Source organism: Psittacula echo, assembly GCF_963264785.1.
Source record: "Psittacula echo genome assembly, chromosome: 4".
In the NCBI taxonomy this organism is placed as follows: Eukaryota; Metazoa; Chordata; class Aves; order Psittaciformes; family Psittacidae; genus Psittacula; species Psittacula echo.
In genome coordinates this window covers 26,214,677-26,233,261 of record NC_137738.1, presented here as the reverse complement: position 1 = coordinate 26,233,261, position 18,585 = coordinate 26,214,677, and the positions used below count along the sequence as shown (strand labels likewise).

Genomic DNA, 18,585 nt, shown 5'->3' with positions numbered 1-18,585 from the left:
TCCTTCCCTCTGGCGTATCAACTGAACCACACAGCTTGGTGTCATCGGCAAACTTGCTGAGGGCGCACTCAATCCCACTGTCCGTGTCACCCACAAAGATGTTGAACAAGACTGGTCCCAACACCGACCCCTGAGGGACACCACTCATTACTGGTCTCCAGCCGGGCATCGAGCCATTGACCACAACTCTTTGTGTGCGGCCATCCAGCCAGTTCTTTATCCACCGAGTGGTCCATCTATCAAATTGATGTCTCTCCAATTTAGAGACAAGGATGTCGTGTAGGACAGTGTTGAATGCTTTGCACAAGTCCAGATAGATGACATCAACTGCTCTGCCCCTGTCCATCAGTTCTGTAGCCCCATCATAGAAGGCCACCAAATTGGTCAGGCAGGATTTCCCCTTAGTGAAGCCATGCTGGCTGTCACCAAGCACCTTGTTGTTTTTCATGTGCCTTAGCATGCCTTCCAGGAGAATCTGCTCCAAGAGTTTGCCAGGCACAGAGGTGAGACTGACTGGTCTGTAATTCCCTGGGTCAATAGGTAGTTGTCTTTTATCCTGGTCTGTAACATAAAACAGCCATGGAAAAAACAGGTGGAAACATGGTGGGCCTAGTGGTGAAGATGTTTTCTTGTAAGTTTTGTGTCCCTGAAGGTGCTTTCCTAAGAAACACACACGCTGTTATGGCTTTCAAAAGGCCAGTGACATAGCTCAGAACCTTCAATTGGATTTTCTTTTTACTTCTACTTTCCCCATTTGATCCAGTTCATGTTTCTGACTTGAAGCACAGGTGCTGAAAAGTTCATTCCCTTTTGTATATCTTTCTCATCCATGTGTAGGAACAGTGAAAATCTGGGTGTTTGAAAGTGGCCAGGAAGTTAAAGCTTTGCCTTTGGCCAAGTGCAGCAAAGATGAGTGTCGTCTGCTGAAGATAGTTTATCTGAAGGCTGATGAGACTCAACATGCACTTCTTGCTTTGGAACAGAGTGGGAAGATGAAAATCATTCAGGTTTTTCAAATACACCTTTTTTTTTTTCCTCATTTCATTTGGTAGCTCCTAGATTTTGAGGTAAAATGGGACTTCATCATTAGTTAGTAGATACATTTTTAGAAACTGTCAAGGAACAATCCACTTTCTGCATATTGTCAAATTAGTTTTCTGCCTTTCTGTCTAAGTATTAATATGTTCATTAGCTCATTCCTGGTTTTCAGCATTCTGATGAAATTTGGCATTTGCTTTTCCGTTTGTGATTGACTTTTCAGTAAAAACTTAAAAGCTTTACAATAATGCTGCTGTTATTATAGACAGTGTTTACCTGTTGTAAGAGTTTCTAGTTCACCAGCAGCTGCATTTGGCTAGAACTGTGTCTGCAAATCCTGTTTATGTATTTAGCCCCACTGCACTGGTAAGAGCTCTCCTTTTTAACAGTACCTCAGGCCTACGGCCATGTTCTCATGAGGAAGCTGTATCTTTTCCTGCTTCACGGCTGCCTTTCTGCCTTAGTGCACTCCTTGTGCAGTGGAAGACACAGCATCACCTCCTTGGGTTCTGGATACTTGTCCTCTGTAACATTACTGTCCCAGTCAGCAGCTGAGCCCTCAGACTCAGATATTGCTGACATATCCCAGTCATTTATATGCCATAGACTTGTGGCTTCTTCTCACACAATTGGAACAGCCACTAGTTTTGCTTTTATGGTAGATGTGAACTGAAGACCAGCAGCATTAATAAAATAAGCAGCTATAACTGAAGGAACAACTTACTTTAAGAAGGTAGTTAAACTGAATAAAATCAAAAGCTCTGAACTCCACAGCTTCTAATATAACAGCAGGTAATTTAAAGTAAACTGGAATATTTGTGGCTGGTGTGTCAGTCTGCAGTGTAGGCATATGCTAGGTGATACCTATAACAGTTTTTATAGTTTGACACAGAAATAAGCTTTTGACACACACTCACTGATAATTTCCTTATGAACAGAGAAATCCTTTCCTTCCTTTTTCATTGAGTCAGTTATTTTAATAGGGTAACTCAGCTGAAACATACCTGTATGTCACATGGGTGCTTCCTGGGGCAGTGTCATTTCCACGAAAGAATCCAGTTGTGTCTCTGTTACTGAAGCCTGACACTTTACAAATACATGACTTTTTCCCGGATATTCAGCTTCTGTCTGACACCAGTTCTCCAAAGAATGATACAGAGGTGAGAAACTTCAAATTCCACATAATTTACAGAAGATTAGAAAGTAAAATATTTACTGTGCCCTCAAAGATTTAATGTTTAGTAACAGCATAAGAACCAAATAAGTATTCAAAATTATCAGTACACTGAAGGTCTAAAATAAATCATGTAAGAAAGTGATTGTTTCTAAGGGCTATATCTGCCTAGTAATTCATTGCATGGTTTTTGCCATGATGAAGCAGCTGCTCTGAACATACACTTTACATTCCTGTAAAAAATAATAAGTTGAGATTCTTGTATGAAGTCTTCTAGAAATTCAGTGTCATTCATTACTATAACTAGACTGACCATCAGCAATAGTGGCATATAAAGATCAAGCTGGGTGTTAAAGTGATTCCATTTTTTCTTACTGCTTCGGTAAAATGTCAAATTATGTTTCAGTTATTGACCAATTTAACTTAGTCCATGAGATTTAAGTTTTGTTTTGTATAATTTCACTAACTTTGTAACAGGTCTAGATGATGTTTAAGGAAAGTTCGTTATATTTCTGTTCAGTGACTTATTCCTTTGACCTGATTACCGTATCTCCATAGGTACCTACTTCTGCTTAATCTTTAGTTCTTACAGAGTTCTTACAGCAGTTTTTACATGCTCTAATTGCAACTATGCTGTAGGTAGCAGGTCAGGTTAGCAGATGGATGCTCCTGTCCTCTGCAGCAGGGAGTCTCCCAGTACTATCACGCCCTGCTTCCTTCTGGTGCTTCTGTGTGGCTCAAATACAATAGGATTAGAATAGCATTCAATACACAGTTGTTGCAGATGCTGTCAATTTAGGCACCTTATTACACTAACAGTTAAAACATTTCACTCTCTAGTGTCCACATTGCTTCTACTCGATTTTTTTGTCAATGTTCTTTGTAGAATTTTGTACCTTCTGAGGAAATCAAATGTTTTGCTGTTTTAAAAGTAGAAGGATGCAGTTTGATAGCTACAGGAAGTGCAAATGGCGCAATAATTCTGTGGGATTTCGAATCTCTCATTGTGAGATGCCTGTAAGTATTGCTTTCAAGGAGACATTTTGACCTCTAGTATTTCATACAAACTTTTCAAATGGCATGCTGGAAATGCTAAGATGCCAGCTATAAAGGGTGATGGCCAAGCAGGAGTTAAAGTAGCAAATTATGTGTGCCCCTCTCCTTCCCACTTCAAAATACTTTTTTAGCTATTCCTGACATTGCAGGTAGGAGACATGGTCAAGAGACGGAGTCATCTGGGGAAGGGATGATGTAATTAAGAATAGTATTTTAACATTACTCAGCACTGCCACTGAGGAAACTCTATGTAAATCACTCTCATTGACTAGAGGCTGCTACTGAGCTGAAGAAACATCCTTATTTAGGAAGTCTCATGTCTGGAAGGGCATCTAGAAATAATACTATTTCACATGATAATGGCAGATGTTCTACATTATTGTATCAGTATAATTATCAATACCTAGACGACTAGAAGTCAGGTTCAACAAGGGGAAATCTCAAGTAGATTTGGAGGTTTGGGAGTAAAATTCTTTCACAGAAAGTGACAAGATGTGAGCATACTGGTTCCAGATATTCTCCTGCAGACTAATTGCTACATGAGTGTCGTGGTTTAAGCCCAGCCAGCAACCCAGAACCACGCAGCCACTCACTCACTCCCCCCCCTTCCTCCCCCCACTCCCAGAGGGATGGGGAGGAGAATCAAAATAATGTAACTCCCACGGGCTGAAATAAGAGCAGTCCAGTAACTCAGGTATAACACAAATCACTGTTGCTACCACCAATAATAACAATAATGATAGGAGAAATAACAAGTGGAGAGAATACAACCACTCACCACCCGCCAACCAATACCCAGCCCGACCAAACCAATGATCTAGCCCTTCTGGGTAACTGCCCCCAGTTTATATACTGGGCATGACATGCTGTGGTATGGAATACCTCTTTGGCTAGTTTGGGTCAGGTGTCCTGTCTCTGCTTCCTCTCAGCTTCCCCTCCTCCCTGGCAGAGCATGAGACTCAGAAAGTCCTTGGTCAGAGTAAACATTGCTGAGCAACAACTAAAATCATCGGTGTTCTCAGCGCTGTTCCCAGGCTGAAAGTCAAAAACACAGCACTGCACCAGCTACTAAGAAGGAGAAAAATGACTGCTACTGCTGAACCCAGGACAATGAGGAAAATGAAAAATTACAACATGTCTGGTTAGACTGTGTGGAGCAGAACGGCAGTATTTCTGTGATGGTGGTGGAATACATGCCTTTTCATACCATACAATGTCAATATTTACTTATCCTACCCAGTAGTTTCATAGCATCCTTCATATGTAAAATCAGCATGTTTGTGAGAAAGTGAGCTGAGTTTTTCTGTATCACAGGAAATAATGAAACTTAACTCAGTTCTGGCTCTGTCTCTTCTTTTGCTTTTGCCTCCTCATTTATGAGGAAGCAAATTAATGTGGATGCATGGAAGACAGGAAAGTCAATCTGTAAGTAGAGTATTTTACCCAGGGTTCACATGACTGGTTTGAATGCCAGGAACAGGTACTTTTCTAACATTAACTTAGCAGTTAACTTCAACATAAGTTACATTATTTTTCTCTTAGATACTAATTCTCAAGAAAATACTTGGCTGAACAAAATGCTCATCATTCCATCAGGTTCCTAGTTTTCCTGACACAGGCACATTTTGTACCTACACTTTACTGATATTAATCCATCATAACTGATTAACTGATTCTGAAAAACTGTGTCTAACACTTTTCTGGGAAATGACATGTTTGACTTTTTAGATTACAAATAAAGCTTGCAACTTTTTCTGGGAACAATACGCAACCTTTCTGACACATCTTGTAAGAACATCTCTATTTTCAGGTATAAAATTAATGAAGACAGCCAGGCTTCAGATCTTCAGGCATCTGGAGTCAGTGCCATGTTATTCCTTGTGCATAGTGCTTTCTCTTCCAGGTAACTGTGTGCATTGTATCTACCTCCCAGGACAGGTGCAGTCATTCGTTGTACACCCATGTAATATTTGTCCAAGACAGCTGATTTAAATTGAGATTTTCGTTGCATTTAATCAGTTCAAGTTCAAACAGTTAATTAGCTTTCCTATCCTTAAACTTTTGTAATGCTTATCAATCATAAATATTATAAATTCTTTTTTGAATGCTCCACTAAGCTATCCTTTTGTCTTTTATCTGACGTCATAACTCTCAATTCTGTTGAAGAATTCAACAGAAATCAGCTTTTGTCAGGTATCAGTTTTCCTGTGTACTGTACCTTCTTTGATTCTTATCTCTATGAGATAAATCTTTGTGGCAGCAGGCTTTTTCTTTATTTAAAAATGGATACAATCCTCATGCTATTAGACACTCTGATCAAACAAAGAGAGAAGCAAGCTCATTAAAGTGTGTAGCCTCAAATTTCATCTTAAAACAAACTAGAAGCTGGCACAGGGTTTTAGTGTTGGATGGACAACAGAATTTTAGCCAAATATGCTCATTTTGAGAGAAAAGCATTGCACATGTACATAACTTCAGAAGCGTGGCTTCCAATAGTTGCGCAAAGGCAACAGTAGGCAGAAGGGCTCAATATGGTTTAAATACTTAATGTGACTTCAAGGTCTTAAGCAATTAGGCAGCATTTTTGCTCTCCTGAACCATAAGAATGATTTATGGTCTTATGTTGCTTTAAAACCTTCAAGTAGCTTATGCATTTACTACACACCTAAATGTACAAGTGCCACTTAACTGAACATAAATTTGCTTTTTTTACATTATATTATTATATTTTACATTATAGCTTAATGATCAGTTTAGGAAATCCTAGCTAAATTAAAAATGTGGTGATTACAATTCAGAAATAGAAATTTGTATAAATCAGGAAAAGTTATGATTATGCATAAGCAGGAGGATCCTACAATGACTTTGAATCATATACGCTTAGGATGTTTTGTATGTATTAGGAAGGTACCTGGATGAATTTGACTGTGATAATATACAGATACAGACACACAATGTTCAAGAATGCTAGCAAGTTTGTGAAATCAAACACTGAAAAATTACAAAGCCATGGCCACCTGTCCAAATTTAAGTGGCAAACCCAGCTATATACTTTCTATATGGGTTTTACATTATCCCTGTTGTTCAGATACAAAAAAAGAGCAGATGTGAAACTGGTGTAACTTATGTGGTAAAAACCTCTCATTAGCACAGTCAGACCTTTTCTTGACTTGGAAACATAAACATTGAAGACCACATACAATTTTTTTTTCCTGAGTTTCTTCCACAGAATCCCATTTCTGAAGATTTTCTTAACAGATTGAAAATAATCTATAACTAATTGAAAAAAAAAAATTGCAGAACAAAGTGCTGGGTAAGATGAAAGGGAACAAGCCACTGACATGCACTGAATTTTTCCTCTTCACTTCTTGAGGATAAACACCAGTATTAATTTTGATTTACTATGGATTTAATTTGCTCAAAACTCCTAACAAGAGAGGTTGGCTGTGTAATATGCAAATATTGCCTAGTTACTTGCATAAATTTCTAAAACACCACCAACCCTTAGTGTGATCAATTCAGGCACTATTTTATTATGCTTTATTACACTGGATGATGTTGTTTTTCCAGACAGCAAACAGTTCTTCAAGAATGTCAGTGATATCCAATAATTTCTTTCACACAGGAAATCCAGTTCCCTGTCCTCTACTGCTGCTACTGTGAGGAGTCATAATGGTGCCATTCCAGAGCACAGGAGCAGTTCTTTGAGCCTACAAGAGGTAAGTATGGTGGCTTCATGGGTTCAGTAGAGTTCAAAGCAAATTTCTGTTTTCATCTTAGTCTTGTTTTTAAAATCCTGTACCTTACTGAATTCCCTCCATAAAGACATGCACACAACTAAGTATCAAGAATTGCAGGGAAACAAACTTTGTTCCCCTAAGCTGAATGAGGTGGGGAATTAAGAATACATTCTGTCAGGCAGCTGGCTCAGTGATACATGGAATAGCTGACTACCAAAGTGTTTGTCAGACGCTTATCAATAGCAATGCTGACTTTCAAGTGGTGAGAAACAGCAGTACGCAAGTACTGAGTACAGAAGAACTCAAAGGGGAAGGTAAAATAGAGAAATCATGAAGTATTTGAATAAAATTGGAACTACATCTACATTGCAGTCACACTTGCTCGGATGCATTCTTTCAAATGACAGTATGATTTTACTTTTTTTTTAAATTTACCATCAAGATGGCAGTGTTTCAATCTGTGTATTTTTCCTAAGGGTAGCATTACGATTTTTGTGACACATTTTGTCTTTTTATGCCAGAACGTGCCACGTCTGCACAGGAACAAACGGCAAGCAGGCAAAAAGAAAAAGAACCTGCTACCTCCCAGATTCTTTCCACAATGTTGTTTCAGCAGAGTATAGCACATTCATAGATCCCCAAGTAGGCACAGGCCTGACTGTCATCCGCAAACTAAAGTATACAATATCTTGTGCTATTTAATCACTAGAGCAACAAAATGAGCCATTTGCAGCTCTTAAAAAGACCCCCAAAACCCCGACATATCAAGATCAATAGGTAGGATGAAATTGAAGTGACTTGTCCTCTTCTGAGATACCACAATATCTCAAACACTGGTGGCTGAATAGTTTTTCCTGCCTTATTTGACTTGGCAATTTTTGAGACCAGTATACTGTCAGCCTTGGGGATCCTCAAAAGCCTGTGTAGTAAGGCACAAATGAAGGACTCTCACAATTCTCATCCTGAAGATGCAGATGTGAGTAAATGTTATTGCTGCTTATGTACTTTGTTCATCTTTGCTCAAAGTAGTGCTGAGACTATATGCATGTTCTGAATTAAACTCTCTAAGAAATGTAGGTCACATGACTCTAAATGATTGACTTTGCTTATCCTAAGAAGTTAATGCCATTCATCCAAATTTACCTTTAGCATGATCCTAAATGCCAATTAATTTCATTTGTGATATGTTCATCTGTGATTTTGATTCTCTTCAAATGAAATGTGTCTTATTTTCACTCAGTGCTGTCCCATATTGAATGGAAACTGTGGAAATATTTAAATCCTTCAATTAAAATAAAATAAATTCTTAAAATTATTTCAACTGGAGAACTGTTCTGTAGTTACACCTGTGTTCTGTTTTCTAATTCTGTTACATCTTATTCCTTGTTATTAGGAAAATGTAAAAAGTGATGAAATTAATACTGGAAAGACAACAGGTATGGAAACGTTTTTCATTCTCTTTGTTGCTGATCCATGAGTTTTGTCCAGATTACCACAGAGCATGAGTCTGTTGATTTGAATGACAAACTGTATTTATAATAACTGGGATACCATTGGTATGTGGGTGATACACCTTAACATCTTCTGCTCCCTCCTGATTTGCAGTTATTTCCCAAAAGCCAGGCCATGATGCAGGATATGCAGGGGCTTAATTGCTGCCTTTTCTAAGTAGACGTGATGCTGAAAACCTTGCAGAATATGGGAATGTCAACTGTACACACTTATCTGCCACATAAATATTTGAGCAATTAATCATTGAAATAGTACAGCAAAAGCCAACTTGACTCACGTATGACTGAATGACCTCACAGACAAAATCTTCAAAAGTAGATGAAATTTTAGAAGAAAAAGTCTTCCTATGATATATATCCTTAAAACAACAGGAAAAAAAAAACAGAGAACCAAGTGCTTAAGAGTTAAAGCTGTGCAAATGGAGTCATGAATTTGCAAGAAGCGAATCCTCTGGATTCTTCTGAATCCTTTGTTCAACCTCTGCTGTAAAGCAGACTTTCCCAATAACAAGAAATTTGATCATCTGAAATGCGGATTTAAGCTGAACTGATTTTGCAAAGAAAACATGCTCTGAAACCAGAATATCCCTAAGCCTTGTAGCTGCCCAATGAAATAGGCACTCATTCCTGCATCTACTGAATATCCATTTCACTGAGCACCTTCATAAGGCACCCCCACCCCAGGTTTTCCAACACTAGGGAAGTCATAGCAGGAACTCAAAAAAGATTCTCTGTAATCACTACCTTGCATTTAGCTAAAGTTTTGAACTTAAGAAGTACAGAAATCTGTGATTCCAGAATTAAGTGTCATTTAGTTATTAAACTTCACTGTTGAATTTACAGTAATCTCTAGAAGCCTCATGCAGATGCTGCAGAACTGCTTCTCAGTTGTCCTGATGACCACTGTCTTGTACTTCTGCTCCACTCTCACTGGTGCTTGCAGTTTCTGTAAAATCTTGCTATGCTGAGTAAAGATCCCCCACCATCATGAAGCAATAGTTCTGGATGGTTTAGATAAGATCATGAAGATTGTTCTAATTTCTTTTCAGTTGTCTTTTACCCGTATCTGTAATGTTTTCAGAGTAATGTCATCTTGATGATGGAGTTTGTTTTCAAATTTACATTTTTTCTAGCGTTATGTAATTTCTGGGCGTTCAAAAGCAGCTCTAAAAATTGTTGAGAAAATATATGATCATTTACGTTCTAAAGCAGGAGACACAACTAGTTGCAAGAGTATGCAGTATGTACCCAAAGCTGAAGCAGGACACTCACCCATACTGGCTTCTGCTCATGAAAATGGCTATATCTGCCTATGGAGTATTCAGGTAGCTATCTGAATGTCTTTGGGATGGGACTGGACTATTGAGAAGGTAATTCTACTAATCTTTGAAAACATGAAAACATGCTTTTTAACTAGCAATTGCAGCAGCAGATATTTTATTGATTTTTTTCTTAACAGTTTCTTCCACAAATTAGTTGAAGAAGCATTGTTTGAAATCATTTTAACAAAAACTGACTGTAATGTTATGTCAAAGTCTGAAAGTTGACTTTTCACCCCAAACAGTTATATTCTAAGAAAGGATATTAGGCAAGGCAGAGTATCCTCCTGTCAGAAGGTGAGAAATATGTCTGGAACATTGCACAAGCCAGCTAGCACTAGTAAGGTTACAAACAGGGAGAGAATAGTACCTAACACATAGAGTCTACAGCTATAATCAGCTTTTAAAGCCAGTTATGCAACAGAATGTCAATGACTTAGTTGTCTTATCACTTCAGATCCATAAGACACAATTCCAGAAAATATGTGATCACACATGTTACTCTAAACAAGAGATAAAAAGTAAATACTGTAAAAAGGGGGAGTACCGAATTCGGATCACCGAACAGTAAAATAGCTTCTTCTCTTGATGTAGAAGAGACAGCAATCCAGAATACACCCCAGCTATCTTGGTCATTCGGTAGATTAAATAACCACTTTTTTAGCATCTTTCTGAATAGATATGAACTGAGTAATGCTGAATTTGACCTATTCAGCAAATCGATGGAACTGAACTTCTGATGCATTGATTTTTGGGTTTTTTTAATGTATATATTTTAAAGAGAAATATGTGTGTGTTTATTTATTTTAGGGAAACTTGGTGAAAGAACTTTTGCCATTTTCAAAACATCCTTCAGTTCCTCTGACAGCACTATGTACAGACATCTCCACTAAAATACTTTTGGCAGGCAGTAAGCGTGAGTAAACATGATAGTCATTCTGTTCAGGACAGTCTGTAGGACCACAAAATATAATGCTGTAAATGTGCCAGAAATGTGGAAATGAATGTCCAAATGCTTCCGGAATTTCTTCATCAAAGCTATAATTAAATAATTGAAAAAGGTATTTTCTAGTATGAAAGGATAGTAGATTAAAGCTTAGTGCTAGCAGCATTATCAACAGAAATGTTTTTATAAAAGACATTACAATTTTCTTCATTCACATGCCCTGCATATACTTTCCATCTGAATTATTGTGTTAATACCAAGGGCAAAGATTGCTGCTAAAAAAGTCAAAAATTTCACATCCATAGTAATAAAACTAAATAAGAAACTGCAGCTGTGGCTGTACCAAGAGCAATGATATGGACACTGATGTGGAGTGTACAATACTGGCTTCAGCAGTACCCTGCTGTATAAGGAAAGAAAGCACTTGCGGTCTGTGCTAGCAGCTCTTTGTTAGACTTAATTTCACACGAAATCTGGCTTTCATTTGGCAGAAAGTCATCTGCTGTCTGATCCTCCTCCAAACCTTTAGAATCACCCTGGAAATTTTCCTCTTTTGCATCTGTCAAATGAGATTTTTGTCTTTTAATGTGTCAGTTTTCTTCTAAAATTGCTGTTAGAACTGTTTCCTGCCAGCTTCCTGCTCTTATGCTGTCAGAGGTTGGATGGAGAAAGTTTTTTCTCATTTTCTCCATTTGTTGCAAAACTGAGCAGTACCTTGACACTGATGCTGAAAACGTAGTTTCCACTCCCCATTGAGTCAAATCAGTAAATGAGTTCAGGAAGGCAGCATGCACTGAACAGGATTTTAATTAGTTGTGGAAAAGTATCCACCCTATTACCTATTCATATGATACCGTCCCTTTGTCCTTTTATATTCATGCCGCTATGTATTTGCTTTTCAGGCTTTCCACACTTTCCACACCCTTCTCTTCTATCTGCAGTGCTACTACCAATTTTTTGTTCCCATTATAGATTTTTCCCTGTTAGGAAAATGTCAACTTCTCTGTCAGCCTCCTTTCTTGCCTGAAAACATACAGTCCTAGAAACCAGATGTAACCAGTATGAAAGTTGGAATTACACAAAAGATTTTTCTGTGTAGTAGTAGAAACACGAGATAAGAGGCAACTTCATCAGGAAAGAGAGAGCCTAGGCAGTAAACTGAGCAGTTGCGGGTCGTAAGGAAAATGGTTCTTTGATTCTAGCTTCACATGAGTGCACTAAAAGGTTGTCAAATATTAAGCTTTCATTATGTCTGCAATTAATCAACTTCATCTATTTCACCAGGACTGTAAAACAGTTTAAACCCCAGGAAGCTCTCATACCTAGTTTGTACAATAGAAAACTGTCTTGGCAAGATGACTTATTTTTCACTCATGTCATTTAAAGAAAAAACTTTAAATTCTTTCCATTTCAAACCTATCCATTTAATGATACCTTGTTCACAAACAGTATATATATTTCTTTGCATATTAGTGAATAGCCCATAGTTTTTTAACCTGTGCTTGATGATGAGATAGTGACATTCACCTTAAAATAACATTCACTGACCTTTAATCTCTGCTTTATTCTGCCCAATGTTTACAAGAGCATATGGTAGCAGAAAGTGACTGTGCAGCACTAATGAAATTTATTAATGTTTTGATTTTTGTTTTTTTTAACAGAGGGACACATTATGCGCTGGTGCATTGCCTCATTCTTAGAAGATCCACAAAAAGATAAAAATGTAAGCAAATATCTGCCAGCTTTTCTTAACTTTAACAGTATACAAAGATATGACAAGCAGAAAAATGGATTCAGAGCACTATGGGGACTAAAAATGTTTCCTGCACATAAAGGTCATATCTTTTGCTTGAATGTTGATGTTGTGAAAAGCAAGAAAAACATAAGTAAAATGCTGTTAACATTATTCCATTGTGTTCAAAGAGGCTACGTTAAGAGTGAATTTATCCATGTCCTCTGAGTGGTGTTTCTACCATATGCCATTCACAGACTGTTTCATGGAGGGATTCCTTTTTCACCTCTGAATTTTCAGAAAGCCATGCTGATAAATCCACTAACCTACCAACCTTACAGAACTGCCGTTAATGTGGTTATGTTGCTTTTTTCCCTCAGCAGATAAAGGAGGAGGCCTGCTGGAGGGCACACACTACTGAAGTGGTTGACTTATTTCATGAAGAGGAGAAAAATGTGGTAGTAACAGCATCTATTGATGGTTCAGTCAGGTACTGCTTCTTATGGCTATGGCAAATCTGTAGAACTGTCTCCAGAGTTCCTCTTCTTGCTGGACTTCTATATAGGCAGGAACTGAAATAAATACAACTGGGTGCATTTTCTGTTCTGCACCTGAAAGAACTCATATTTTAGGGTAAAGCTTCCAGGTTTCTTAGGAAGTCAGACCTTTTGCAGATTGTCGTTTTCTTCCAGCAAGGTGACCTTGAATGCATAGTTAATGGCTCCATCATTTTAGGAACAGCCACCTGTTCTAATCCTATTTTAGCTTTCAATACTTGTTAAATTGACGTGGGTCCTAAGCACTGCATCTACCCAATGCTTATGTAATTAATCATTGCAGCCTGAAATGCTTTACAGATAGCGGTAATTCCTTCTCTGCTAACAAGTACATATGAAGGGGTTTCTTTGGGGTATTTGGGGGAATTAATGAGGAAATTTTGTGTAGATCCTGCTTTGGTGGCAGCACCTTACTGTAGGAGCAACTCAGGATACCGCTGCCTTTACTCAGTTTTGTAATTATAAAGATGAACTATTTGTTTTCTGATTTTTACAACATCCTTCTGAGATATTTTTACTCTCAAGTTACTTACCTTACAAACAGTGAACTTCAATCACATCACTTTTTTTTTATGACTAGCACACTGAACTCTAGAACAGTGCTGCAGAACTTGATAATGTAGACTGGTATTTTCTCATTTATGTGCCACTTCTAAGAGTATCCATTTTTTTCTTTCTGTCCTTTGGCACTGCTTCTACTACATCTGTAGGCTCTGGAATGCGATGAATGGATACTATCTTGGTTACTATGGACAACCCAGGAAGTTTGAATTATCAGATACTACTCGGTTGATTTTGCCGTGTGATGTTAATACCTTTCCTATTATAATTAAAGAAGAAAGCAAGTATATGGAAGAGGAGGAGGTTGAATATCGTCTCGTGCTGGACAGGGACAAGTAAGATCTCATACATTTACATACACATAGGACTGAGCAAACAGTTCTGAAAATATATGTAAAAAGCATCTTTCACCTGAAGGTCAGAAAGAATTATGAGTATTTCTATGAGTTAGTTAGAAAAGTCCTTTGTGTAAATGTTTCTACATAGCATGGATAGATCTCTGAATTGTTATGACTAGGTGACAGCCACGATTAAGTGATGCTCAGAATTTGAATTCAGTAATAGTGATGGCTAGATAATTGTCTCATATTTCAGTCTAATTAGAGTCTGTATGTTATGTACACTGTTCAGGTTAGCAGCCTGTTTCCTTTCCAGTTCCACAAGCCAATGTACTTCTGGGGTTCCAGAAAATTTATTTTAAAATCTTAATGTGAACAGTTTTAACTCAAAACCAAATCCTTCTGTAAAAATAAGCCAAATATAATCTTTCAGTTTAAAAAATAGTCTTCTTAAATTTGATGGGATGTTATGGATACATTCACATACCTCTGATAATAGCATTCTGACACTCGCATAAATGTTGTGTGTTCAATAGCAGTGCTGGACCTCCCTCCTTCTAGATAGAGTTCTCAAGGGATTTAGGTTAGTTACCAGTCAAGCCAGAGAGCCTCGGACTTCTAGCTTAAGTCATATTCCTGGAGCTCCCTGGTTCATGAATTAGTGGATTGACCAAACTAACATAAATATTGAAGCTGAAATCTTCAGAGGCAATGTGCATAGTACCATTAATAACAAACCAGTCCAAATCTGGGAAAAATTACTCCCAGACTTAAAAGTCATGCCTGCTTTAGTAGTAAGGCTTCATATACCCAGTCAATTCTTATGCTGCTGTCTTGGTTTCAGCTGGGATAGAGTTAATTTTCTTCCTAGTAGCTGGTACAGACCTGTGTTTTGGACTTAGTCTGAGGATAATGCTGATAACTCACTAATGTTTTAGTTGTCACTGAGTAGTGCTTACCCTGGATCAAGAGTCTCTCATGCTCTGCCAGTGAAGAGGGGTACAGGAAGCCAGAAGGTTCAGAGAGACAGGACACTTGACCCAAACTAGCCAAAGAAGTATTCCATACCACAGCACATCATGCCCAGTATATAAACAAGGGAGTTACCTGGAAGGCCCAGATCGCTGCTAGGGTTGGGCTGGGTATCAGTCAACTGGTGGTGAGCAATTGTACTGTGCATCACCTGTGTTTATTGGGGATTTTTCCTTTCCCCTTCTAGTTTTCTTTCCCCTTGTTATTTCCCTTATCATCTTCATTAGAAGTAGTAGCATTATTATATTGTACTTTAGTTATTAAATGGTTCTTATCTCAACCCGTGGAGTTTATATTCTTTCAATTCTCCTCCACATCCCACCAGGGGTGGGGGGATAAAGGGGGAGTGAGTGAGCAGTTGCATGCTACAGAGTTACCAGCTGGGTTTAATCCACAACAGCTGCCTTCTAACCAAAGCACTCTGGGACAACGGCAAATCCCTCAAGTGCTTTGCTATTACTCCATTTAGGTCAGCATCCTGATAACACTTATTATTCCTTAGAATTCATAATAATGTGAGTAGTACTGAAGTCAAAATGCTAATTCATCAATATAGAGAAGTGCTTGGCTGTGTTTGAAGGACTAACCCCTGTAGTCCTTTTGAATATTCAGCAATTAATCTGAAACCTCTGGAATCAAAGATACTATAATTAAGCCAGCTAACTTTGAAGAACCTTTCCATAAATGACATGCCTATGTAAAACTGTGACTACTTGTGGAGGACTATTCAACTATTTCAGTAAAGGAGAACAGCTATCATACGTTAAAAGCGCATTAATTAGACTGGCAGCAAAGCCTGCTTAGCTGTGCAGAGAACTGGGGGGAAAAAAATAAAGTGGACACATGTTGCACAATAGAAAGTTTCAGTCTTATTCTATATACTCTATATGTGCTGCCACCTTAAGACTAACTTGATGCCTCTGGATTAATTGTACCAAATGTGTAATGGATAGCTAGGCAACCATCATCCAAAAGGCTGTGTTAGTTATGGATGCTAGGCTTTGTTCTTTACAGGACACAGAAGCTTCTCTTGGGTCAAGTCACTTATCTTTATGATACTTCTACAATTTGATTATTGGATAGCTGTCAAGTCACTAAATTATATTTTAGAATTTCAATTAACAAAACAAGTTATAAATGCTAATTACAGATATCGCCCAAATGTGCATATACCTGGAAAGGTACAAACACAGCTGAATAGCATAGGTGCTTACAGTTCAAACAAGCAGCTCAGGTTATCTATTGAAAAATGCCAGCATGTAGACAGGCCCATATAAAAGAACAGTCTCAGTTTCTCTTTGTAGTTCATAATACTTTAGCTTGTGTGACCTGACTTAATTTTTCTGATTAGAAATGAAACTGTTAATCTACACTCTAGATCATTTCTTTTTAAATTTGGAAACCAGGTATATGAGCAGAGGGAACTTTCTGTATTACTAAGCAGCATACAGGAACTGTAATTAGAACTGACAGAAATGCTGAAAAACCATTATCAAACAGCAGAATAGCACCCAGCTATTGTAACTAGTGTTTTTTATATTAACATTGCCAGCCTTCTAAAGATGACAAGCCAGTATCTGGATTGACAAAGCGCTAGTGAAGCACTTTGTGACACCTATGAATGTCCTAATATAAATTGTATTTTTCAGATATATGGAATAATTTATACTTCAAAATAATTTATTTTGGAGCCAGCTAAGAATGTTGCATTCAAAATTGCCATTTTTATAGGAGCATCAGATTTTTTGTCTTGTCTTTACAGGTGGAAGTCACTGACCAGACCACCTTCAGATTTAAAAGGTCTTAAACATATGGACACAATACAGGACTCAAAGTTTTTCAAATCTCTAGCTTCTCCAAAGGTAGCTAATGTATATGACAAACTTGTTTCTGTTCTGTGCAACATACAGGAAATACAATTGTATATCTCATTTAGAAATTAGCCATAAATAATCCTACATATCCTTCTCATTCAATGGACAAGCTAGAAAAAAGATGCATGAACAGAAGGACTCAAGAAACCTCTCTGGTTTTCATACTCATTGTTTCACACTTACAAATTCCAATTTAGAAAGCAGTGATTCACCAATGATTTGGTTTAACAGCATTAAAAAAACCTAGAATTTTCACATGCTCCAACAGAAATCCTAAGTATCTTAAATTTACTCGAAGTGTGAAAATACTAGAACAAGAGTGAATCCCTGATTATACACAATAGTTCTTTTAAAGTTCCCATAAAATCAGAAACCAGGAGTTCTGAGTTATTGTAGATATTGCTATAAATATTTTCTATAACTTGAATTAAATAATGGTTGAGGTCCTCCATTTTTACCTCGCTTAGCCCTTAAAAGTCATGGGAACAGATAAAACTTCTCTTGCAGTTGCAGCAGAAAAGGAAAAAGATACAAATCCTGTGACCACTTGCCAAAAAAGCTTCTATTAGTACCTTTCTGACCATTCTTTCTCTGACCTAGAGGTTATTGGTCAAAAGCCAGTGAGGGTTATGAACGCTTTAAAAACCTCTCCTAAACTTTGCGGTACCATGAGTCTTCTATGTACCACAATTCTAATGTGGCCAGCTAAGGTCCAAACAGTAGCCAGTGAAAAACAGCATTGCCCCATGTGGCCAGCTACTTTTCTCTGTGTACCCTGGAAGAAAGAATGACAAGGTGAGTGTAAGACACCTCTCCACTATTTATAGAATCATAGAATCTTAGAATCATAGAATGGTTTGGGTTGGAAAAGACCTTAAGATCCTCTAGTTCCAACCCCCCTGCCATGGGCAGGGATGCCTCACACTAGACTGTGTCACTCAAGGCTCTGTCCAACCTGGCCTTGGGATTGAGCGTTTACCACTTCTTAAAGCAACCTGCTCCAGTGCCTCTCCACCCTCACAGTGAAGAACTTCTTCATTATATCTAACCGGAACTTCCCCTGTTTAAGTTTAAACCTATTACCCCTTGCCTTATCACTATCCTTGCCCTTTCTTGCCAGCCAGTTCTTCCTTTCCCATTTGTCCTTGCTGACTGGGACACCAAGGATTCAAGATCGGCTTTCATCTTGTCTAGGTGCTTGGCTATTGAAGCTAGTGGATTACTTGCTGCTACACAAAGCTAGTCAAGCATGGAGTTTTAAGGCATTCCATCATTTCACCCCAGAACGGCAACAAGTTGGTGAGCTCCCTTAAGTCACAGTTATACCAGTCACAGGTGCTCCACAATCTCCAGAGCAGCCTGTGTTTAAATCACAGGGAGACTGACATACCTACTTTTTTGTAGAAGGACGGACTACAAAGTATAGGCAGTTGATCACTGGTCCCTGTCTGTTCAACAGCTGTAGATACAGTGTTGTATAATAAGAAAGAACAGTTAGTTGGAAAAATATGTTGATGCTGGGTATAAAACATGAAATTTATTGTAGCAAAGTCAGTGGTTGAGTACATTGTAGGTCAAGACAGTAGAGGTAGGCTCTGCTTTGCATTTTACATAGTTGTTTGGAAAGATGACTTACTGGAGGTCTCATAGCAGAAGATACATGATACATGTTAGCACCAGTCTCCTTCTTATTAAGCTTTTGATGAG

General features: G+C 38.1%; 1 protein-coding gene across 1 annotated transcript in view; it reads left to right on the top strand.

Moving 5' to 3' along the window:
• Positions 1-18,121, top strand: part of WDR64 (WD repeat domain 64) — a gene marked incomplete at both ends in the record, with an annotated part of 58,632 nt that extends 40,511 nt beyond the window's left edge. Inside the window, 12 exons of the mRNA XM_080615865.1 lie at positions 838-1,007; positions 2,022-2,198; positions 3,099-3,229; positions 5,079-5,171; positions 6,894-6,987; positions 9,653-9,844; positions 10,649-10,754; positions 12,446-12,507; positions 12,897-13,006; positions 13,784-13,969; positions 16,767-16,866; positions 17,999-18,121. Of these exons, the coding sequence (XP_080471991.1) occupies positions 838-1,007; positions 2,022-2,198; positions 3,099-3,229; positions 5,079-5,171; positions 6,894-6,987; positions 9,653-9,844; positions 10,649-10,754; positions 12,446-12,507; positions 12,897-13,006; positions 13,784-13,969; positions 16,767-16,866; positions 17,999-18,121 (1,544 nt within the window). The remainder of the gene's footprint in view (positions 1-837; positions 1,008-2,021; positions 2,199-3,098; positions 3,230-5,078; positions 5,172-6,893; positions 6,988-9,652; positions 9,845-10,648; positions 10,755-12,445; positions 12,508-12,896; positions 13,007-13,783; positions 13,970-16,766; positions 16,867-17,998) is intronic.
• Positions 18,122-18,585: the final 464 nt, after the last annotated feature.